General features: G+C 37.1%; 1 protein-coding gene across 2 annotated transcripts in view; it reads left to right on the top strand.

Moving 5' to 3' along the window:
• The window catches only part of LOC128658192 (epoxide hydrolase 1), a 75,481-nt gene that overhangs the window by 9,222 nt on the left and 39,603 nt on the right, over positions 1-26,656 (top strand). The window contains exons 2-3 of one of the 2 annotated variants that reach the window (XM_053712712.1): positions 6,936-7,088; positions 10,514-10,727. In XM_053712712.1, coding sequence (XP_053568687.1) covers positions 7,060-7,088; positions 10,514-10,727 — 243 coding nt within the window. In that variant the 5' untranslated portion in view covers positions 6,936-7,059. The remainder of the gene's footprint in view (positions 1-6,935; positions 7,089-10,513; positions 10,728-26,656) is intronic. The other variant, XM_053712713.1, reaches the window with a different exon arrangement.

Genomic DNA, 26,656 nt, shown 5'->3' on the forward strand with positions numbered 1-26,656 from the left:
GTCAGTACCTCTGTATTACATTGTCAGTACTTATCCCTGTATTGTGTCAGTACCTCAGTATTACATTGTCAGTACTTATCCCTGTATTGTGTCAGTACCTCTGTATTACATTGTCAGTACTTATCCCTGTATTGTGTCAGTACCTCAGTATTACATTGTCACTACTTATCCCTGTATTGTGTCAGTACCTCTGTATTACATTATCAGTACTTATCCCTGTATTGTGTCAGTACCTCTGTATTACATTGTCAGTACTTATCTCTGTATTGTGTCAGTACCTCTGTATTACATTGTCAGTACTTATCCCTGTATTGTGTCAGTACCTCTGTGTTACATTGTCAGTACTTATCTCTGTATTGTGTCAGTACCTCTGTGTTACATTGTCAGTACTTATCTCTGTATTGTGTCAGTACCTCTGTATTACATTGTCAGTACTTATCCCTGTATTGTGTCAGTACCTCAGTATTACATTGTCACTACTTATCCCTGTATTGTGTCAGTGCCTCTGTATTACATTGTCAGTACTTATCCCTGTATTGTGTCAGTACCTCTGTATTACATTGTCAGTACTTATCTCTGTATTGTGTCAGTACCTCTGTATTACATTGTCACTACTTATCCCCTGTATTGTGTCAGTACCTCTGTATTACATTGTCAGTACTTATCCCTGTATTGTGTCAGTACCTCTGTATTACATTGTCACTAATTATCCCTGTATTGTGTCAGTACCTCTGTATTACATTGTCAGTACTTATCCCTGTATTGTGTCAGTACCTCAGTATTACATTGTCACTACTTATCCCTGTATTGTGTCAGTACCTCTGTATTACATTGTCACTACTTATCCCTGTATTGTGTCAGTACCTCTGTATTACATTATCACTACTTATCCCTGTATTGTGTCAGTACCTCTGTATTACATTGTCACTAATTATCCCTGTATTGTGTCCGTACCTCTGTATTACATTGTCAGTACTTATCCCTGTATTGTGTCAGTACCTCAGTATTACATTGTCAGTACTTATCTCTGTATTGTGTCAGTACCTCTGTATTACATTGTCACTACTTATCCCTGTATTGTGTCAGTACCTCTGTATTACATTGTCACTACTTATCCCTGTATTGTGTCAGTACCTCTGTATTACATTGTCACTACTTATCCCTGTATTGTGTCAGTACCTCTGTATTACATTGTCACTACTTATCCCTGTATTGTGTCAGTACCTCTGTATTACATTGTCACTACTTATCCCTGTATTGTGTCAGTACCTCTGTATTACATTGTCAGTACTTATCCCTGTATTGTGTCAGTACCTCTGTATTACATTGTCACTACTTATCCCTGTATTGTGTCAGTACCTCTGTATTACATTGTCAGTACTTATCCCTGTATTGTGTCAGTACCTCTGTATTACATTGTCAGTACGTATCCCTGTATTGTGTCAGTGCCTCTGTATTACATTGTCACTACTTATCCCTGTATTGTGTCAGTACCTCTGTATTACATTGTCAGTATTTATCCCTGTATTGTGTCAGTGCCTCTGTATTACATTGTCACTACTTATCCCTGTATTGTGTCAGTACCTCTGTATTACATTGTCACTACTTATCCCTGTATTGTGTCAGTGCCTCAGTATTACATTGTCACTACTTATCCCTGTATTGTGTCAGTGCCTCTGTATTACATTGTTACTACTTATCCCTGTATTGTGTCAGTACCTCTGTATTACATTGTCAGTACTTATCCCTGTATTGTGTCAGTACCTCTGTATTACATTGTCAGTACTTATCCCTGTATTGTGTCAGTACCTCTGTATTACATTGTCACTACTTATCCCTGTATTGTGTCAGTACCTCAGTATTACATTGTCAGTACTTATCCCTGTATTGTCAGTACCTCAGTATTACATTGTCAGTACTTATCCCTGTATTGTGTCAGTACCTCTGTATTACATTGTCAGTACTTATCTCTGTATTGTGTCAGTACCTCTGTATTACATTGTCAGTACTTATCCCTGTATTGTGTCAGTACCTCTGTATTACATTGTCACTACTTATCTCCTGTATTGTGTCAGTACCTCTGTATTACATTGTCAGTACTTATCCCTGTATTGTGTCAGTACCTCTGTATTACATTGTCACTACTTATCCCTGTATTGTGTCAGTACCTCTGTATTACATTGTCACTACTTATCCCTGTATTGTGTCAGTACCTCTGTATTACATTGTCACTACTTATCCCTGTATTGTGTCAGTACCTCAGTATTACATTGTCACTACTTATCCCTGTATTGTGTCAGTACCTCAGTATTACATTGTCAGTACTTATCCCTGTATTGTGTCAGTACCTCTGTATTACATTGTCAGTACTTATCCCTGTATTGTGTCAGTACCTCTGTATTACATTGTCAGTACTTATCTCCTGTATTGTGTCAGTACCTCTGTATTACATTGTCAGCTCTTATCCCTGTATTGTGTCAGTACCTCTGTATTACATTGTCACTACTTATCCCTGTATTGTGTCAGTACCTCTGTATTACATTGTCACTACTTATCCCTGTATTGTGTCAGTACCTCTGTATTACATTGTCACTAATTATCCCTGTATTGTGTCAGTACCTCTGTATTACATTGTCACTACTTATCCCTGCATTGTGTCAGTACCTCTGTATTACATTGTCAGTACTTATCCCTGTATTGTGTCAGTACCTCAGTATTACATTGTCAGTACTTATCCCTGTATTGTGTCAGTACCTCTGTATTACATTGTCAGTACTTATCCCTGTATTGTGTCAGTACCTCTGTATTACATTGTTACTACTTATCCCTGTATTGTCAGTACCTCTGTATTACATTGTCACTACTTATCCCTGTATTGTGTCAGTACCTCTGTATTACATTGTCACTACTTATCCCTGTATTGTGTCAGTACCTCTGTATTACATTGTCACTACTTATCCCTGTATTGTGTCAGTACCTCAGTATTACATTGTCACTACTTATCCCTGTATTGTGTCAGTACCTCTGTATTACATTGTCACTACTTATCCCTGTATTGTGTCAGTACCTCTGTATTACATTGTCACTACTTATCCCTGTATTGTGTCAGTACCTCTGTATTACATTGTCACTACTTATCCCTGTATTGTGTCAGTACCTCTGTATTACATTGTCACTACTTATCCCTGTATTGTGTCAGTACCTCAGTATTACATTGTCAGTACTTATCCCTGTATTGTCAGTACCTCAGTATTACATTGTCAGTACTTATCCCTGTATTGTGTCAGTACCTCTGTATTACATTGTCAGTACTTATCTCTGTATTGTGTCAGTACCTCTGTATTACATTGTTACTACTTATCCCTGTATTGTGTCAGTACCTCTGTATTACATTGTCAGTACTTATCCCTGTATTGTGTCAGTACCTCTGTATTACATTGTCACTACTTATCTCCTGTATTGTGTCAGTACCTCTGTATTACATTGTCAGTACTTATCCCTGTATTGTGTCAGTACCTCTGTATTACATTGTCACTACTTATCCCTGTATTGTGTCAGTACCTCTGTATTACATTGTCACTACTTATCCCTGTATTGTGTCAGTACCTCTGTATTACATTGTCACTACTTATCCCTGTATTGTGTCAGTACCTCAGTATTACATTGTCACTACTTATCCCTGTATTGTGTCAGTACCTCAGTATTACATTGTCAGTACTTATCCCTGTATTGTGTCAGTACCTCTGTATTACATTGTCAGTACTTATCCCTGTATTGTGTCAGTACCTCTGTATTACATTGTCAGTACTTATCTCCTGTATTGTGTCAGTACCTCTGTATTACATTGTCAGCTCTTATCCCTGTATTGTGTCAGTACCTCTGTATTACATTGTCACTACTTATCCCTGTATTGTGTCAGTACCTCTGTATTACATTGTCACTACTTATCCCTGTATTGTGTCAGTACCTCTGTATTACATTGTCACTAATTATCCCTGTATTGTGTCAGTACCTCTGTATTACATTGTCACTACTTATCCCTGCATTGTGTCAGTACCTCTGTATTACATTGTCAGTACTTATCCCTGTATTGTGTCAGTACCTCAGTATTACATTGTCAGTACTTATCCCTGTATTGTGTCAGTACCTCTGTATTACATTGTCAGTACTTATCCCTGTATTGTGTCAGTACCTCTGTATTACATTGTTACTACTTATTCCTGTATTGTCAGTACCTCTGTATTACATTGTCACTACTTATCCCTGTATTGTGTCAGTACCTCTGTATTACATTGTCACTACTTATCCCTGTATTGTGTCAGTACCTCTGTATTACATTGTCACTACTTATCCCTGTATTGTGTCAGTACCTCAGTATTACATTGTCACTACTTATCCCTGTATTGTGTCAGTACCTCTGTATTACATTGTCACTACTTATCCCTGTATTGTGTCAGTACCTCTGTATTACATTGTCACTACTTATCCCTGTATTGTGTCAGTACCTCTGTATTACATTGTCACTACTTATCCCTGTATTGTGTCAGTACCTCTGTATTACATTGTCACTACTTATCCCTGTATTGTGTCAGTACCTCTGTATTACATTGTCAGTACTTATCCCTGTATTGTGTCAGTACCACTGTATTACATTGTCAGTACTTATCCATGTATTGTGTCAGTACCTCTGTATTACATTGTCACTACTTATCCCTGTATTGTGTCAGTACCTCTGTATTACATTGTCACTACTTATCCCTGTATTGTGTCAGTACCTCTGTATTACATTGTCACTACTTATCCCTGTATTGTGTCAGTACCTCTGTATTACATTGTCACTACTTATCCCTGTATTGTGTCAGTGCCTCTGTATTACATTGTCACTACTTATCCCTGTATTGTGTCAGTGCCTCTGTGTTACATTGTCACTACTTATCCCTGTATTGTGTCAGTACCTCTGTATTACATTGTCACTACTTATCCCTGTATTGTGTCAGTACCTCTGTATTACATTGTCAGTACTTATCCCTGTATTGTGTCAGTACCTCTGTAATACATTGTCAGTACTTATCCCTGTATTGTGTCAGTACCTCTGTATTACATTGTCACTACTTATCCCTGTATTGTGTCAGTACCTCTGTATTACATTGTCAGTACTTATCCCTGTATTGTGTCAGTACCTCTGTAATACATTGTCAGTACTTATCCCTGTATTGTGTCAGTACCTCTGTATTACATTGTCACTACTTATCCCTGTATTGTGTCAGTACCTCTGTATTACATTGTCAGTACTTATCCCTGTATTGTGTCAGTACCTCTGTAATACATTGTCAGTACTTATCCCTGTATTGTGTCAGTACCTTTGTATTACATTGTCACTACTTATCCCTGTATTGTGTCAGTACCTCTGTATTACATTGTCACTACTTATCCCTGTATTGTGTCAGTACCTCTGTATTACATTGTCACTACTTATCCCTGTATTGTGTCAGTACCTCTGTATTACATTGTCACTACTTATCCCTGTATTGTGTCAGTACCTCTGTATTACATTGTCACTACTTATCCCCTGTATTGTGTCAGTACCTCTGTATTACATTGTCAGTACTTATCCCTGTATTGTGTCAGTACCTCTGTATTACATTGTCACTACTTATCCCTGTATTGTGTCAGTACCTCTGTATTACATTGTCAGTACTTATCCCTGTATTGTGTCAGTACTTATCCCTGTATTGTGTCAGTACCTCTGTATTACATTGTCAGTACTTATCCCTGTATTGTGTCAGTACCCCTGTATTACATTGTTACTACTTATCCCTGTATTGTGTCAGGACCTCTGTATTACATTGTCAGTACTTATCCCTGTATTGTGTCAGTGCCTCTGTATTACATTGTCAGTACTTATCCCTGTATTGTGTCAGTACCTCTGTATTACATTGTCACTACTTATCCCTGTATTGTGTCAGTACCTCAGTATTACATTGTCACTACTTATCCCTGTATTGTGTCAGTACCTCAGTATTACATTGTTACTACTTATCCCTGTATTGTGTCAGTACCTCTGTATTACATTGTCACTACTTATCCCTGTATTGTGTCAGTACCTCTGTATTACATTGTCAGTACTTATCCCTGTATTGTGTCAGGACCTCTGTATTACATTGTCAGTACTTATCCCTGTATTGTGTCAGTGCACAGGTGAAATAATCAGCTGATTAATAAACATGGTTATTTTACCTGCTCTCACCCAAAAGTGATCCTGCAAATCTGACCTGTTAGGGAGGTCTGAGGACAGACTGACAACCAGAACTTTAGAACCATGTGATTCAGTCATGAGATTTATTCCCCAGTTAAAAGCAAATCACACTTTGTAATGATCGTTCAGCTACGCAGCTCTTCTCTCAGGGGTTTGGATTTCTGGCACTTTACAATTTACTTATAAACAATTATTTTTCTTTTGTTATGTATTTAAAGGGACATTATTCACTCGATTTTATTTGCATAAATGTTTTGTAGATGATCCATTTATGTAGCTTACAGCTTTTTAAAAAAAATAAAAGTGTAGTTTTGCTTGTTTTTAAATAAGATTGCGCTGATTTTCTAACCAAGCCCCAAGGTTTTATGAGAATACAAACGTATACCTACTCCAGCTTGCTCCTGTTTGTGTAAAGATTCTTTTCATATGCAGGGGGAGGGGGGGGGGGGAAGTGTCTGAATAGTTCCCACTTTCAGTGGGTGTTCTAGCTAATCCTTTTAATAGTGCTAAACTACGAGCTTCTAAGTAAGTTTGCATACTGTTTAATACTGGATTTTTTATATCCGTATCTGTGCATATTATTCTTTACAGTAGTGTATATTACATGCAGTTAAATGACAATTGGTGTATACTGTCCCTTTAAGTAATGCGTGATATATAATTCCCCCTTCCCTAATAGGCGTGTTTACTATTGTGCAACCTGATCCTGGTTACCTTGCAGACGCTAAAAGGTGTGTAAGGAGGAGTGGCTTATTGTCACAGCCATCGGACAAAGTACAGCAGACACAAACAGCCAAGGTGACATGTGGCGACAGCTTCTGGACAATGGCAGGTGAGGGGTTAATAATTAGGATTCATGGTTACTGTGATGTCAATTTCAATTTGAAATGAGATTATTTTATCAATCTTGTGTTTCTCATAGACTCTTTATTGCATTGTGCAGCCACAAGTTATTAGGGTGTATAATTATTAGGGTGTATAATTATTACGGTATATAATTACCCTTTTTAACACATGGGCCTGATACGCTATAGCACCCTGCTCAGGCGATCTGTCAGTGCTCTACTGTCCTTTACATAAATTTTACCTTAAAAACTGTGCATCTCCCTAAGGCGCGTAACCTACAGGTGAAATACATATAGTATAGCACTCACTATAATTACAATTGTACCACAAAAGTTCAAAATTCAAAGCATACTGATTTTTTTATTTTAATTTATAAAATGAGTCTAGCAGCTTTGGCACGTGGGCTGAACAGAGACATTCTGAAATTCTCTCAATTACACCTACAGTCTCGCTGCTTTATTTTGCCAATTGTAAGCTGGGAAGATTGTCTCAAAATACGCTATGTGCCTATTGCACTCTTAGAAAGACAAACATGCAAAACTAGAAGCAATTGTAAAATCAAACATGCTGAAAAGACAACCTGATTTGTATTTGTTACAATATAACAGTGCCGGGTGCTTAACTCTTAATAGGCAGATTTAGTTTAATAAACCATATTTAGAAAAATCAATTCAATAAATAAATTGATTAATAAAAAATAAAATTTATGGACAAATTAAAAAGCACACTATTAAATGATATATGAATATATAGCTATATCTCTCCCCTGTTAAATAAAGGTCTACATGACCTATATTATATGGGGACTGAGATGATTCCAGAAGCCTCACTGCTGCAATGCTGTCACTTTACCTTAGTCAGTGTGATGTCATTTGTCACTTCAAGATGATGTCACGTCAGTTCACTACTGGGAATGAAAGAATGAAGATGTTTCTTATATATAATCCTTATGAATGTATTTCTACCCATAAAGATGCACTTCAAGAAACAAATTAAGCAAATCTAACATTTTCAAAAGCTAATTATTTTAGGGCAAGAAAAATGGAATTTAAAATAAAGCCTCTTGTTAATCTCTTTATGTGTTTGGCGTTAGTATTCTCCATTTACTGTCTTCTTTTGCCTAGTAGTGAACAGGTTAACCCAGATACATATATATAATTTATTGCTGGGGGTTTAACAGCTATGTGTACAGACAACATAATGTGGGATTATAGGTGTAGATTGTAAGCTCTTTAGACCTTCTGCCTCCTTTACTCATTTACATTTAGTCCATTTTATAATTCAGTTTTTTTCTCTTCTGAATCAGTTCTGATGTATTTTACTCATGTACCCAGCACCATGAACGTATGGATGATGATGATAATAAGCTATTATTAATAAACACTAACATTCATTAGTGTATTTGTCAGCATTTTCATTAAAAAAGCGGTTCAGGAGTAAACTACTTTTCATTACTTTCCCGGCTGTTTAACGCTTTAGTCTGTATTCAGTAAATATGCAAAGAACTGTGCGACACAAATCTATTCATTGTGCCATGTGCAGCGGATTCCCTGATCTCTAGAGATGCTGTTTCAGTGCATAAGCCGTATTACATCTGCCATATACACAACTGGCTGCCTTTTGGGTTTAGTAATTAGCTTAAAGGGACATGAAACCCAAACATTTATTTTATCATTCAGACAGAACAGACCATTTAAAAAAAAAAGATTCCAATTTACTTCTATTATAAAATTAGCTTTGTCCCCATGGTATTTTGTGCTGAAAATGAGTGTTGCAAATGGGTAACGTTCTTGCAAAACTGATACCATATAGTGCTCCAGACACGAGCTCGCTTCTGAGCTTAGCTCCCTGCCTTTCAACAAAAGATACCAAGAGAACAAAGACCATTTGATAATAGAAGTAAATTAGAAAGGTGATTACATTTGCTGCTCTATCTGAATCATGAAAGAAACCTGTTTGGGTTTGTGTCCCTTTAAAGACCGTTAGACAAAGTTTAATGAGAAGCAACTTTATGCCTGAATCATGTAGCTGCGTCACAAAGATACTTTAGCACTGAGCTGGATATTCGTATAGAAGCCCATCCGGTGTTCTGGGGAAATCTAAGCTTTGCTCTACCTGCGGGGAGGGGCTAATGTACCTAGGTGTATGCACCATATTCATTCACTGTTCTGATGCTAATGAACCATAAAATAATATACACTAGCAACTCTCTCCTGCTGCTGCCACTTGGGGCACTCTCATTTTTTCCCCCGTCTCAGAAACATTTCTATGGGCAACCTGTGAGCTTCATTTATATTCTAGAGTTTTATTAGTGGGTGTTGTGCTATTGACATCTGGAGTTGTGTGAGGGGCCCAGAACATCTTGCACATCACACACAAACCACTAGAATATTTACAGCCGCATCACTTGCAATGTGTTTTATGTGACTGTCCCCTGGCTTGTCTCACTATTTCACAGCTTACAAGGTTCTCTCCTTTTTTATTTTTCATTCGTTTCTCTTTTACTGTTTTCAAGTTTTTTTCTTTTGCATAAGTGAGAGTGGTCTGTTTAATAGGGAGTTTTTGTTTCATTTGTTCTGTAAGGTTTTGTAGGATATTTTATCGTCTCCTTCACAGTGGAGCTCTGTGCTGAGAAGTGATCACTTACTAGATAGATATGTTCCACTGATTATAATAGAGCTTAACTCACATCTGTTTTGAGGGGTGAGTACACATAATGAGTTCTGCAGTTGTTGGGTTGCAGGGATTTTTTTCTGCAAGATATTAGATGCACAAAGAGGTTTTCATTGAATGTCGGACAATGACTATCAGTTGTTACAGTATGAGCTTAAAACTTGAGCTTAGTGAAAGCACCTTATGTCTTCCTGTGGGAGTGCCACACTGTTGTGAGCTTTGTATCCTGACCGCGATCCAGCCGGTGTTGCTTAACCAGGAGAGAGGGTGAGCTGATACACCCCAAGATATCAGCCTGCCACCATTAGCACACTAGGGTTCTATTGCCAAAATTGAGTACCTTTTTGGCTTCTGTTGCATACTCTTCATACATTTGGTTGATCTGTTTTGTGTCTCACTTTATAGCTTAACCCGGATTTGTCTGTGAGGAGTAGAGCAGCCATCTTTATCCTGTCACCTGTGGAGGTTTCTACATATTGTGAATAGTGCATTTGCACTGACCCTATCTTGGGACACTCAATATACATCTTAGTATGGTTGTAGACAGTAATATTTGTACATATATTCTTTTTTATATATTACTGTTCATTTGTCCTTTGTGCGCCCCCTTATTAGGTTTTATATTGTGTTCTCTCCCTATGTATCTCTGCACAGTTGTTTGTAGGGAACTAGTTACTGTAACACAGGATCTGTGCTCAACTGACCTCAGTACTGGTCTTTATGTCTCTCTTTACACAGGTCAGCCTTCAATGACCACTGGCCCCAGAGCTTGCTGGTACCAGCTGCAGTCGGGGTCGGGTCGATTCTGGTTTGCTGGAAGCTGTGTGGAAGTAAAAGGAAAACTATTGAGATTGGAGATGGATGGTGGGGACCCGGCGAGAGACCTTCCCTGCAGAGCGAGGACACCAGTGTGAGACCATTCCGCATAGCAGTGTCAGATGCTGAAATTAAGGTAACCAGATCACTTAGCGTTCAGATGGGTGAATGTGTTTCCATACTATAGCCCTATATATATATATATATATAAAACCTTCTGCAATAACAGCAACCAGACAGGATTTCTTCAAAAAACAGGGGTCAAATTTATTGACGTTTCGGGGAGTAAACCTCCCCTTCCTTAGAACATGTTATTTATTTCACAGAACCCACAGGTGGTTGACTCACGGAGGGCAGATTCGCATTGAGAGATTTGTATGTATGTGTGTATATATATATATATATATATATATATATATATATATATATATATATATATACATAATCTATCTCGATATATATTTATATTAAAATATTCTATATTAAGACCCATCGAGTGCTGTTCAATCCTTGCTACTATATGACTACCTAATGAGCAGCCTGGGCAATTTGCATTTGCTTTTGTTTCTTGGATACCTGGAGTGCTTCACTAACTTCTTGATAGATAGATATATACAAATATCTGGCCTAGTGGAAAATATTCTTAATCCCTTAGGCCCTTAGACACCACTATATTTTATTAACAAAATCAGCCAGAAAAAGCCAAAAAAAATACTGGACAGCCAGCAGCTAATGTGGTGATGGGAAAAAAGCATGCAAATTATTTTAGATTTTTATAAAACAAAATATATAGACATATACAGTGAGTGTATGTATATGTGTGTGTGTGTGTGTGTGTGTATATATATATATATATATATATATATATATATATATATATATATATATATATATATATATATATATATATATATATATATATATATATATATATATATATATATAATGTGTGTGTGTATATGTGTGTGTATATACAGGGAGTGCAGAATTATTAGGCAAATGAGTATTTTGACCACATCATCCTCTTTATGCATGTTGTCTTACTCCAAGCTGTATAGGCTCGAAAGCCTACTACCAATTAAGCATATTAGGTGATGTGCATCTCTGTAATGAGAAGGGGTGTGGTCTAATGACATCAACACCCTATATCAGGTGTGCATAATTATTAGGCAACTTCCTTTCCTTTGGCAAAATGGGTCAAAAGAAGGACTTGACAGGCTCAGAAAAGTAAAAAATAGTGAGATAACTTGCAGAGGGATGCAGCACTCCTAAAATTGCAAAGCTTCTGAAGCGTGATCATCGAACAATCAAGCGTTTCATTCAAAATAGTCAACAGGGTCGCAAGAAGCGTGTGGAAAAACCAAGGCGCAAAATAACTGCCCATAAACTGAGAAAAGTCAAGCGTGCAGCTGCCAAGATGCCACTTGCCACCAGTTTTTGCCATATTTCAGACCTGCAACATCACTGGAGTGCCCAAAAGCACAAGGTGTGCAATACTCAGAGACATGGCCAAGGTAAGAAAGGCTGAAAGACGACCACCACTGAACAAGACACACAAGCTGAAACGTCAAGACTGGGCCAAGAAATATCTCAAGACTGATTTTTCTAAGGTTTTATGGACTGATGAAATGAGAGTGAGTCTTGATGGGCCAGATGGATGGGCCCGTGGCTGGATTGGTAAAGGGCAGAGAGCTCCAGTCCGACTCAGACGCCAGCAAGGTGGAGGTGGAGTACTGGTTTGGGCTGGTATCATCAAAGATGAGCTTGTGGGGCCTTTTCGGGTTGAGGATGGAGTCAAGCTCAACTCCCAGTCCTACTGCCAGTTTCTGGAAGACACCTTCTTCAAGCAGTGGTACAGGAAGAAGTCTGCATCCTTCAAGAAAAACATGATTTTCATGCAGGACAATGCTCCATCACACGCATCCAAGTACTCCACAGCGTGGCTGGCAAGAAAGGGTATAAAAGAAGAAAATCTAATGACATGGCCTCCTTGTTCACCTGATCTGAACCCCATTGAGAACCTGTGGTCCATCATCAAATGTGAGATTTACAAGGAGGGAAAACAGTACACCTCTCTGAACAGTGTCTGGGAGGCTGTGGTTGCTGCTGCACGCAATGTTGATGGTGAACAGATCAAAACACTGACAGAATCCATGGATGGCAGGTTTTTGAGTGTCCTTGCAATGAAAGGTGGCTATATTGGTCACTGATTTGTTTTTGTTTTGTTTTTGAATGTCAGAAATGTATATTTGTGAATGTTGAGATGTTATATTGGTTTCACTGGTAAAAATAAATAATTGAAATGGGTATATATTTGTTTTTTGTTAAGTTGCCTAATAATTATGCACAGTAATAGTCACATGCACACACAGATATCCCCCTAAAATAGCTATAACTAAAAACAAACTAAAAACTACTTCCAAAACTATTCAGCTGTGATATTAATGAGTTTTTTGGGTTCATTGAGAACATGGTTGTTGTTCAATAATAAAATTAATCCTCAAAAATACAACTTGCCTAATAATTCTGCACTCCCTGTGTGTGTATATATATATATATATATATATATATATATATATATAATGTGTATGTGTGTGTATATACACATATATATACAGTGAGGCCTCGGTTTACGAATTTAATTCGTTCTCCGGGTCGTTTCGTATTGCGAAAAATTCGTAAACCGAAACACGGTTTCCCATAGGAATGCATTGAAAATCAATTAATGCGTTCCGGAGGTCCGAAAAAATTCAAATAAAGTGTCAAAAAAATGCTCCAAAAGGCTTAACAACTTGCTGCAAATGGCTCCAATGTCTCCAAAAGGCTCCACAACTTGCTGCAAATGGCTCCAAAAGGCTTAACAACTTGCTGCAAATGGCTCCAAAAGGCTCAACAACTTGCTGCAAAATGGCTCCAAAACCTCTCCAACACCTCCACACTGGTACCCAAACTTCATTAATTCAATCATACTTGAGTATGCAGGGGGCACAGGGGCCACTGGTTTCGTATTGCGAAAAATATTCGTAAACCGAGGGGGGCAAACCGGCATTTTGTTTCGTATTGCGAAAAAAATTCGTAAACCGAGTCAAATTTTCTTCAAATTTCGATTTCGTAAACCGAGTCGTGCGTAAACCGGGGCCTCACTGTATGTGTATATATATATATATATATATATATATATATATATATATATATATATATATATATATATTATATAAATAAATGTAAAAAATATATATATATACTGATAAACAGATACATGTATATCATATATATTTATATGCACATACACTAATATATACATAGATAGTATATTTGCAGTGTCACTCCATTTGTATTCCTCTCTCTCTTTTTTGATATGACTGTTGCTCCATCTGCCTCATTAAAATTACAAACTGATAGCCCTATAATCACTGCTTTAGATCCATAATCAAGCAGAATTCAGTAGGTATTTTGACCTTATCTTCCACATGTCAATTATAAGGTGTGTCCTCAACCCCTCCTGTACATACATGTGTTATTTTTGACGTATGGGATATACAATCCTACCAGGATGGGCAAAGTTTCACAAACCTCAAAATGTCTATAAATACACCCCTCACCACACCCACAATTCAGTTTTGACAAACTTTGCCTCCTATGGAGGTGGTGAAGTAAGTTTGTGCTTGATTTTCTTCTGTGATATGCACTTCTCAGACCGATTCCTCTCAGAGTACAGTGTTTGTCAGAGGGATGTGAAGGGAGTATCACCTATTGATTCTGTTGTTCTGCTCACGGGAAATCTTTTCAAAGGTTCTCTGTTATCAGTCATAGAGATCCATCACCTACCTCCCCTTTTCAGATCGACGATATACTCTCATATTCCATTACCTCTACTGATACTTTTTCAGTACTGGTTTGGCTATCTGCTATATGTGGATGGGTGTCTTTCGGTAAGTATGTTTTCATTAATTAAGACACATAAAGTGCCAAACCATAGCTGAGAGTATTAATATAAAGTTTTAAATATATGTATTGTACTTATATTTGCCATGAGTCAGGTTTATGTATATTTCCTTTTGCAGACTATCAGTTTCAAAATTGGGAAACATATTTAGGAAGTTATTTTTTCTTACCTGGGGTATAGTCTTTTCTACAAATTGACTATTCTTTCATTAATTTTCTCAGGCACAATTAGGCTCGCGAGGTCGCAAAATGCTGATATTTATTGCGTCCTTCTTGGCGAGATAATTTTTTTGGCATGAAGGTACGTTCGGTGGCGCAAATTCATCATTTCCGGCGTCTTAGTTGACGCCAGGCTTTCTTGCACAAGGTTGCGTCTGCCATGACGCGAGTTGCGTCATTTCCGGATGTTGTTAGCGCCAAAAAATTTCATTTTGCGTTGCGCGTCATACTTGACGTCAAATAATTTAATTATTTAAACCCCACTTCCTATATGCCTCTTGCCTTTTTTTATGCTCAGAGGGCTATGCTGTTTGCATTTTTTTGCCATTCCTGAAACTGCCATACAGGAAATTGATAATTTTGCTTTATATGTTTTTTTTTTTTCCTCTTACATTTGCAAGATGTCTCAATCTGATCCTGTCTCAGAAAGCACTGTTGGAACCCTGCTGCCTGATAACAGTTCTACCAAAGCAAAGTGCATTTGTTGTAAATTTGTGGAGATTATATCTCCAGCTGTGGTATGTAATAGTTGTCATGATAAGCTTTTACATGCAGAGAATGTGTCCATCAGTAATAGTACACTGCATGTTGTTGTTCCTTCAAAATCTAATGTACATGTGAATTTAAAAGATTTTATTGCTGATTCTATTCAGAAGGCTTTGTCTGCCATCCCGCCTTCTAATAAACATAAAAGGTCTTTTAAAACTTCTCATAAAATTAATGAAATTTCAAATTACTGACAACATACTGAATTATCCTCTGAGGATCTATCTGATTCAGAAGATCCTACCTCAGATATTGACACTGACAAATCTACTTATCTTTTTAAGATGGAATATATTCGTTCTTTGTTAAAAGAGGTGTTGATTACTTTTGGATATTGAGGAAACTAGTCCTCTTGATATTATAACTAGTAAATGTTTAAATTCTGTTTATAAACCTCATGTGGTTACTCCAGAGGTATTTCCAGTGCCTGATGCTATTTCTGATATGATTTCAAAGGAATGGAATAGGGCTGGTACTTCTTTTATTCATTCTTCTAGTTTTAAAAAGTTGTATCCTTTGCCAGCAGTTAGATTGGAGTTTTGGGAAAAGATCCCCAAAGTTGATGGGGGTATTTCTACTCTTGCCAAACTGTCAGGGTTTTCCCCTGCTTTGTTTGCCATATGCTGCTGGCAGCCATTTTACTCACCTCTCTTGCTGACTCTGGTGCATACTGTGTGATGCTGCTCATTTCCTGCACTTCCTTTTATGGCCAGACTGGTGTGCATCATCCATGTGAGACAGGATGCAGTCTCAGAATTGTGATGTCATCACTTATTATTTAAAGGGCCTCTGTTCAGTATGCTTTGCCCTTGCTTTGTCCCAGACCTGTTTGTGAGAGCTCCTGTGTATTACCTGGCTGTCTGACGTCCCTCCTGGTTCCTGATCCCTGGCTTGTTCCTGACTATGCTGTTCTCCTTGTTTCTGATTCCGGCTCGTCTGACTACTCGCTTTGGCTCCTGACTCAGCTCGTCTGACTATTCGATTTGGCTCATCTGACTACCAGCTCTGGTTTTGATTCCTGGCTTGTTATTTGACTTGTGGACTTTTTCAGTTATTTTTTGCTATTAATTAAGGTGGGATCATTTTTGCACTTCTCATCTCAGTCTGAATCCTGGCATCCTGACACAAACGTACTACTATTCCAATGGAAGACAGTGCTTCTTTTAAGGATCCTTTAGACAGGAAACTTGAATCTTATCTAAGGAAAGCTTATTTATATTCTGGCTATATTCTCAGGCCTGCCATTTCTATGGCTGATGTTGCAGCTGCATCAACTTTTTGGTTGGAAAGCTTAGTGCAGCAGGAAACAGATCCTGATTTGTCTAGCATTGTTGCTTGCTTCAACATGCTAACCATTTTATCTGTGATGCTATTTTTGATCTCATCAAAATTGATATTAAATCTATGTCTTTAGCTATTTTAGCTAGAAGAGCTTTGTGGCTTTAAATATTGGAATCCTGACATGGTATCTAAGTCTAGATTACTATCACTTTCTTTCCAAGGTAACAATTTATTTGGTTCTCAGTTGGATTCAATTATTTCAACTGTCACTGGGGGGAAGGGAGTTTTTTACCTCAGGATAAAAGATCTAAGGGTAAATCCTAAAGCTTCTACTTGTTTCCGTTCTTTTCGACAGAATAAGGAACAGAAAGCTAATCCTTTCCACAAAGAATCTGGTTCCAATTGGAAACCTTCAAGTTGGAATAGATCCAAGCCTTTTAAGAAACCAAAGCCAGTCCCCAAGTCTGCATGAAGGTGCGGCCCTCATTCCAGCTCAGCTGGTGGGGGGGCAGACTAAAATTTTTCCAAAACATTTGGGCAGATTCTGTCCAAAATCAATAAATTCAGAGTATTGTCTCTCAAGCGTATCAAATAGGTTTCAGAGTAAGACCTCCTGTGAGAAGAGTTTTTTTTTTTTTTCTCTCACACGTTCCAGCAAATCCAGTGAAGGCTCAGGCTTTTCTGAAGTGTGTTTCAGATCTAGAGCTTTCAGGGGTAATCATACCAGTTTAGTTTCAGGAACAGGGTCTGGGGTTTTATTCAAATCTATTCATTGTCCCAAAGAAAGAAAATTCTTTCAGGCCAGTTCTGGATCTAAAAATTTTGAATCGTTATGTAAGAGTGCCAACTTTCAAAATGGTGACTATAAGGACTATTCTACCTTTTGTTCAGAAAGGGCATTATATGTCCACAATAGACTTACAGGATGCATATCTTCATATTCCGATTCATCCAGACCACTATGAGTTTCTGAGATTCTCTTTTCTAGATAAGCATTACCAATTTGTCGCTCTTCCATTTGGGGTAAACTAAAAGAAGCGCTAAAAGCAAAAACACATCAACCAGTAATGGGTATACAAGATATCAGATTATTTATTCCATACAATAATAATAAAATTCATGTATTCAACCACCGGTGGTAAAGAAATTTAAAGTAATCGATTCAGTATTAGAACCTATGGTGCTTAAAAACTATATGCACATATAATTATAAAATAAATTGACTCTAAGAAAAAGCCATGTATAAAAAAAAAAAAAGGATAGTGCCAATCTCCTCTATAGGTATTGATGAAACTATATTTCGCAATGGTTTCAATTTATCCAAAAGAAGGATGCATACTGTAGTTCCTTAAAATGTAACACTGTGTGTCAGTAGTATCACTCTCTATAGCCATTTTGAATACTATATAGCACGAAGGAAAACTCTACAGAGTATCTATAACTACACTGAGGCTCACTATCATACCTTAACGATCTGTGAGGTAACTGTTAATTTCCCAGGCTTGCTCCCAAAGTCTGTCAGGCTGCAAGTTAAATAAAAACCCTCCGTTATTTTAACTTGCTCTTTTCTGGTCAAACTAATGAATATTTATCACATTCAACTTTAAATTTATAATTTTAACTACCGCATTCCTGGTGCAAAGCCAGGGCGGCAGTTAGATTTTGTAGCGTAACTGTTAGGCTATCTATTAGCAGTTTATAAAGCAGTCTCTAGCTTAATATCATATGATCTGGTACGTTAGTACCCTCTGTGTATAGGGCTCTAAGCTTATTACAATCTGTTACGACCGGAGTTCTTTGGAAGTTTAAATATTAATTGTGAGAATCCATTGCAGAATGCAGTGACATATAAGCATTTACCACGCCTGCAAAATATTATTTCCTACTCGGTCAAAGATTAACAGTATTATCGTTGGCAATATTGTAGCTCTTTAAACGAAGCTTGAAAGTTCACAGTAATACTTGATGAATGATACATTTAACACGCTAGATATCTAGGCCAATATATTCTGTCCAAGAGTGTATAACCAGTTACCTCAAACTACCTACTAATAAAGTTTGAATTTAACTGGATTTACTCTCATGACCAGTATTGTAGTGTTTTTAAATTTTGCAGGGAAGCGAATTCTCTTGCTGTCTATTCTTATAATTTATATCAATAAAAGTTAATTTTTAAAATATATACATCTGAGCTATATACTTTTTCTAATTGTGCTTAAAGGCATTTCTTTTTACCTACTGTTGTGGGTTATCTTTTTTTGTAAATCAAAACCCTCACTGACAGCCAGACTGCCTGACTCACTCCGTTGAAAGTTTTCAAAGCACAGCACCGGTGCTGCACTCGGTGATGTCACATACCACGCCTACCCCAGCCGGCACTGCGGCACAACACCTGACTCACGGTCACTGACACTAATGCTTGGACATACACACACCCTGGATGGCTCAGATTATCTAACCTCAGTGCCCACTGCCTTACTCAGTTGCTACCGCTCCTGCCTACCCTAGCTGGCACTGCAGCGCATCACACCACCGAAACCCACGGCAATTGAGCAGAAGTGGTGTCCGGTTGTCTTCTATAGACATTACCGGCCAGAAAATTAAAATACCGGACTGTCCGGTCTAATACCGGACACCTGGCAACCCTAATCACATCAGGCCACCAGATATCACAGAATTTGCTCAGACACCAAGGACCATGACAAACATCTCATCACACTGTCCCAATCATTCAGAGATAAAGGTTACAAAACAAGGGTTACAAACAAATTAACTCTGCCCTCAATACCCCACGTGAACGCTTGCTACAATACAGGGAGAAGAAAAACATATTGCGTATCCCATTAGTAATCAAATATAACCCTGCTGTAGAAGGAATACGAAAAATCATAAAAGACTTACAGCCACTACTCTTAGAGGATCCCACACTCAAAAAAATCTTTCCAAAACCCCCTATCCTGGCACTCAGACAACCATCCAACCTAAAACAGAAACTGGTCCACAGAAAGCTACCCCTTGATAAAAAGAACACTCAAAATGGAACCAAGCGCTGCAACAAAGCTCTCTGCAAACTATGTCAACACATTTATGAAAGCAGCACAGCTAATCACAAGAGTAAATCCTATAAGATTAAAGGGGCATATTCATGTATATCTGCAAATGTGGTATACATAATACATTGCACTGCATGGGAAATGGGATGTTATATTGGAGAAACAAGCCAAAAACTGCACCTTCGGATGAACTTACACAGACACTCAATCAAAAACCACTGTGAAACAAAATACTGCACCCCTGTTGGTCACCATTTCACCCAACCTGACCACTAGATCCAAAACCTCAAAATCAAGATTCTCAGAGGCAACTTCAAAAACGCCATGGAAAGAAAAACCTTTGAAATGAAAATGATAATGCACTTCAGCTTGTTTTATTTCTGGACTAAATGTGGACTCTGGTTTCTTAACACATTATTATCAAACATTTTTGTAATGTACTTTCATTTAGTCAATTACATTGTACATTCCACACTCTCTATGCATAGGTATGCAGGTAAGCCTATGTCCACACTTTTGTCATTATTATTATTATTGCCTTTTTTTTCTTTCTCTCCTTTCTCCTTTTTTGACTATTTTATATTCCCCCTGTATACCTAATTTCACATCTTTATACATATTGATTTCATGTTGATATATAACTTTGAACTAATAAGGTATACCAAATCGCCAACTATACGAAGGCTGGGTCTGGACCAAATGCAATATTATCAAACAATTACAATAAACAATTTATTGAGTACACAAATAAGTTAAAAACATGGATCCATGTATAAACAATCAAATTTATACAACAATAATAACTAAATGAATAGTTAAAACAAATAGTTATGTAACAGATATAGCATTTAAAATTTTGCAAACATTGCTCTTAAAAATATTCCTAAAAAATTCCAAATTTAGTATAAGGCTCACAACAGAAATTCAACTTTGTGTTTACCACATACACAAATTTATACAGCAATAATAGCTAAATGAATAGTTAAAACAAATAGTTATATAGCAGATATGGCATTTAAAATTGTGCAAACATTGCTCTTTAAAAATATTCATAAAAAATTCCAAATTAAGTATAAGGCTCACAACAGAAATTCAACTTTGTGTTTACCACATACACATAATAGGTGAAATATATTAGTCAGTTACCGGTATATAATATTATCTAACCAATAATGTTCTTGATTTCACTGTTGGACTATTTTTTGGACTATTATTTACATTTATATAAGTCACTATTTGAACACACCACAATGTTTTTGTAAATTTTTGTTTTTTCATTTTTCACAATCTTTGTTCTTAATTCACGTTTTTTGAAGATCAACCTAATTTTTTTTGACCATTAATAAGTCTTGTACACTAGTTTTTGCACACAACTTTTTTGATACACATTTTTTACATTGGCATATTGCTGTCACAATATTTTTTACTTGACAATGCGTATGTGTTAAACACAGAGTTAAAGGTCTTACTCGGAGCCTTACACATTAGTTACTATTGGCAATATTTAGGAGCATTGCATAGAATCAAGAACATTATTGGTTAGATAATATTATATAACTGACTAATATATTTCACCTATTATGTGTATGTGATAAACACAAAGTTTAATTTCTGTTGTGAGCCTTATACTAAATTTTGAATTTTTTAGGAATATTTTTAAGAGCAATGTTTGCAAAATTGTAAATGCTATATCTGTTACATAACTATTTGTTTTAACTATTCATTTAGCTATTATTGTTGTATAAATTTGATTGTTTATACATGGATCCATGTTTTTAACTTATTTGTGTACTCAATAAATTGTTTATTGTAATCGTTTGACAATATTGCATTTGGTCCAGACCCAGCCTTCGTATAGTTGGCGCTTTGGTTTAGACCCAGCCTTCGTATAGTTGGCGCTTTGGTATACCTTATTAGTTTCATCTTTCCATTTTGACAACTAGGTGTCAAATTATCAAAGCCAGAGGTCTTATTTAGTAGGCGCTAGGTGCACTCCACTATTGATATATAACTTTGTAAGTATATGCTTTGTGTATAACCATATATTTCCCCTGTCTGTAATCCTTTACTGACACTGTCTGCCTCTGTCTCCTAAACCCCCCTCTGTAACACTTTCTGTCTTTTTAGCCTGTGTTTTAAAATATAATCTGTAAATTCCATCAAATTGGTCAGTATTGCTTCAGACTTGAAAAAGGAAGACATTCTCCCGCAAGCTTGTCATCTTATAAATGTATAGTTAGTCCAATAAAAAAGTATCATTGCTCAATGCAGTACTTTTGTTATTTTGATATCTGAATCTCTGGACTAACACGGCTACTCCCAATCAACGTGTGTGTGTATATATGCAAGACTGTATAAATACGTATCCAGATTTTTTTTTTTTTAACTGTACCTTTATAGAGCCAGGGAGATGAGAAGCTTTTCAAAGGGTTTGTTCCTAGACTTTACAACAATGCAAACTTTACAAATAAAACTAAAGTTTTAAATGACTATAAAACATTTCTGACCTAGATTACATGGGGCCGCCATTGTTAACATGCAGAGTGTTATGTAGAAATCCCCCTCTGCTCCATATGGTATCACAAGTTGTTTAACCCAATCCTTTCACGTACCTGATACATGTAATCTAGACCTTATATTGTTTGCAGACCTTTTGCAATGCAGTGATTCATTACTGATATAAATCTATAGATAATTTATAATTGTGCCTTTTGTTCCCGTTATCAATAAGTACAGATACTAACAAGTAAATGTAAAGATAACCGTTAAAGATTAATTCCAGTAAACCAACAGAGTGGCGTGCTAACTGTAGTGACGGAAATAGCGCATGTAGTACGAGTTGAAAGTAAGCCTGTTCGCTCAAGCGAAATCGTGATTTACGTTCCAGCGGTTAGCACAACTTGAGAGCTTGCGTAAAATGAAATAGTACAGTTACTAATAAAAACTCTGATAAAAATTATTTTTAAAAAATTATTTGAAAAGTAGGAAGGGATCAAAAATAGATGGTATATGGTGTTTGGGAAAAAAAGGCTACAAAGGGCTTTAACATATATAAGCATAGGTATACATGTCTAAATGTGTGTATGTATGTGCAATAAAATATATATATAATTTTAATTTCTTTCATGTAATTGGCAAGAACTCCATGAGCTAGTGACGTATGGGATATACAATCCTACCAGGAGGGGCAAAGTTTCCCAAACCTCAAAATGCCTATAAATACACCCCTCACCACACCCACAATTCAGTTTTTACAAACTTTGCCTCCTATGGAGGTGGTGAAGTAAGTTTGTGCTTAGATTCTACGTTGATATGCGCTTCTCAGCATTTTGAAGCCTGATTCCTCTCAGAGTACAGTGAATGTCAGAGGGATGTGAAGGGAGTATCACCAATTGAATGCAATGGTTTTCCTTACGGGAGATCTATTTCATAGGTTCTCTGTTATCAGTCATAGAGATTCATCTCCTACCTCCCTTATTCAGATCGACGATATACTCTCATATTCCATTACCTCTACTGATAACTGTTTCAGCACTGATTTGGCTATCTGCTATACGTTCAATGACGCCGAGTTCCTTTCACAAGCTTGCGTCTTTAATGACGCGAGTGTGTCATTTCCGGATGTTAGCGCCAAAAAAAATTCTGTTTGCGTTGTGCGTCATATTTGGCGCCAAATATTTTCATTATTTAAAACCCCATTCCTATATGCCTCTTGCCTTTTTCGTTATCAGAGGGCTATGCTGTTTGCATTTTTTTTCCTATTCCTGAAACTGCCATATAAGGAAATTGATAATTTTGCTTTATATGTTGTTTTTTCTCTTACATTTGCAAGATGTCTCAATCTGATCCTGTCTCAGAAACCACTGTTGGAACCCTGCTGCATGATAACCGTTCTACCAAAGCTAAGTGCATTTGTTGTAAATTTGTGGAGATTATATCTCCAGCTGTGGTATGTAATAGTTGTCATGATAAGCTTTTACATGCAGAGAATGTGTCCATCAGTAATAGTACATTGCCTGTTGTTCCTTCAACATCTAATGTACAAGATATACCTGTGAATTTAAAAGATTTTATTGCTGATGCAATTCAGAAGGCTTTGTCTGCCATCCGTGTGTGGTGGTGGGTAATTGAAGTGCGCTTAGTGTAGGGTATCAAACACCTTAACTAAATAACAGATCCTTCAGACTGTTACAATGGAAATTTAGGCAATCTCTAGAGAAGAAGTAAGGGCGCTAGAGAAGCTTAAAATGCCCCTTAAAAGCTTGACAATTGGTTATAAACAAAAAATGACCAGGGACTTAGATAAATTATATGTATATTTTATAAATCTCTGAAAGGTGTGAAACGCGTAGAAAACACTAGTACCACATACCGAACCACCATTAGACAGAGGAAAAGTTATCAACCCGGGTTGTAATTTCATCTTTCTCTATCCCCTGGCGGATAGCATAAACAGAGGTTGCATGCAGAGCATTAAGAGCAATCTCCAACTGTAATCCAAGCATTAAGAAACGGACCGGACAACAGCAGATAAATAGACTGGAACCCATGGAGGTTCTGGTTGGCTGGGTAGAGACGAGCCCCTGATCCGGAAACTGTGACGTCAGACGCCGAGATCTCGAGGAACACCCACGAAGCACCTTTGACAAAGATCGGCTACCGGTAAAGTGTTACCATAAATGTAAGACGTTTTAACTTGATAAATTACAGATAAAGTGCAGATGTTTATACCTGCAAATACAATATAGACCGGCTATCAAGAGTTTTGTAGACCTGACATCTGAGACTAAATATAGACATTATCCGATAAACGGCAATGTCCTAAGGAGTGAACTATCTTAAAAAATACCAGTATCTACCACTATTGCACTCTGGTATCCATATAAATATTGATTTTATTAATACAAGTGTATTTTTGAAATTATAGGGAGACGTCCCTTTTAAAATATTTCTGTGTTTTTTAAGTTTGTTGTTTGTCTAATTCTGAGATTTATAAAATATACATATAATTTATCTAAGTCCCTGGTCATTTTTTTGTTTATAACCAATTGTCAAGCTTTTAAGGGGTATTTTAAGCTTCTCTAGCGCCCTTACTTCTTCTCTAGAGTTTGTCTGCCATCCTGCCTTCTAATAAACGTGAAAGGTCTTTTAAACTTCTCATAAAGTTGATGAAATTTCAAACAACATACTGAATTATCCTCCTCTGACAAGGATCTATCTGATTCAGAAGATCCTTCCTCAGATATTGACACTGACAAATCTACTTATTTATTTAAAATGGAGTATATTCGTTCTTTGTTAAAAGAAGTGTTGATTACATTGGATATTGAGGAAACTAGTCCTCTGGATGTTAAAACTAGTAGACGTTTAAATTCTGTTTATAAACCTCCTGTGGTTACTCCAGAGGTTTTTCCAGTTCCTGATGCTATTTCTGATATGATTTCTAAGACATGGAATAGGCCTGGTACTTCTTTTATTCCTTCTTCAAGGTTTAAAAAATCATATCCTTTGCCAGCAGTTAGATTGGAGTTTTGGGAAGAGATCCCCAAAGTTGATGGGGCTATTTCTACTCTTGCTAAACGTACTACTATTCCTATGGAAGATAGTACATTTAGATAGGAAACTTGAATCCTATCTAAGGAAAGCCTATTTATATTCTGGTCATCTGCTCAGGCCTGCAATTTCTTTGACTGATGTTGCAGCTGCATCAACTTTTTGGTTGGAAAGTTTAGCGCAACAGGAAACGGATACTGATTTGTCTAGCATTGTTCGCTTGCTTCAACATGCTAATCATTTTATTTGTGATGCCATTTTTGATATCGTCAAAATTGATGTTAAATCTATGTCTTTAGCCATTTTAGCTAGGAGAGCTTTGTGGCTTAAATCTTGGAATGCTGACATGGTATCTAAGTCTAGATTACTTTCTCTTTCTTTCCAAGGTAATAAGTTATTTGGTTCTCAGTTGGATTCAATTATTTCAACTGTCACTGGGGGAACGGAGTTCTTTTGCCTCAGGATAAAAGACCTAAGGGTAAATCTAAAGCTTCCATCCGTTTTCGATCCTTTCGACAAAATAAGGAACAGAAAGCTAATCCTTCCCCCAAAGAATCTGGTTCCAATTGGAAACCTTCTTCAAGTTGGAGTAAGTCCAAACCATTTAAGAAATTAAAGCCAGCCCCCAAGTCTGCATTAAGGTGCGGCCCTCATTGCAGCTCAGCTGGTAGGGGGCAGATTAAGATTCTTCCAAAATATTTGGGGAGATTCTGTCCAAAATCAATGGATTCAGAGTATTGTCTCTCAAGGGTACCCAATAGGATTCAGAGTAAGACCTCCTGTGAGAAGATTTATTCTATTATGCATCCCAGCAAATCCAGTAAAGGCTCAGGCTTTCCTGAAGTGTTTTTCAGACCTGGAGCTTTCAGGGGTAATCATACCAGTTCCGTTTCAGGAACAGGTTCTGGGGTTTTATTCATATCTATTCATTGTCCCAAAGAAAGAAAATTCATTCAGGCCAGTTCTGGATCTGAAAATTTTGAATCGTTATGTAAGAGTGCCAACTTTCAAAATGGTGACTATAAGGACTATTCTGCCTTTTTGTTCAGCAAGGGCATTATATGTCCACAATAGACTTACAAGATGCATATCTTCATATTCCGATTCATCCAGATCATTATCAGTTTCTGAGATTCTCTTTTCTAGACAAGCATTACCAATTTGTCGCTCTTCCATTTGGTGTTTCCTTATTTGGATGATATCTTGGTACTAGCTCAGTCTTTACATTCTGCAGAATCTCACACAAATCAACTAGTGTTGTTTCTTCAAAGACATGGTTGGAGGATCAATTTAACAAACAGTTCTTTGATTCCTCAGACAAGGCTCACCTTTTTAGGTTTCCAGATGGATTCAGTGTCCATGACGCTGTCTCTAACAGACAAGAGAAGATTAAAATTGGTTTTAGCTTATCAGAACCTTCAGTCTCAGTCATTCCCTTCAGTAGCTATGTGCATGGAAGTTTTAGGTC

Source organism: Bombina bombina, chromosome 4, assembly GCF_027579735.1.
Source record: "Bombina bombina isolate aBomBom1 chromosome 4, aBomBom1.pri, whole genome shotgun sequence".
In the NCBI taxonomy this organism is placed as follows: Eukaryota; Metazoa; Chordata; class Amphibia; order Anura; family Bombinatoridae; genus Bombina; species Bombina bombina.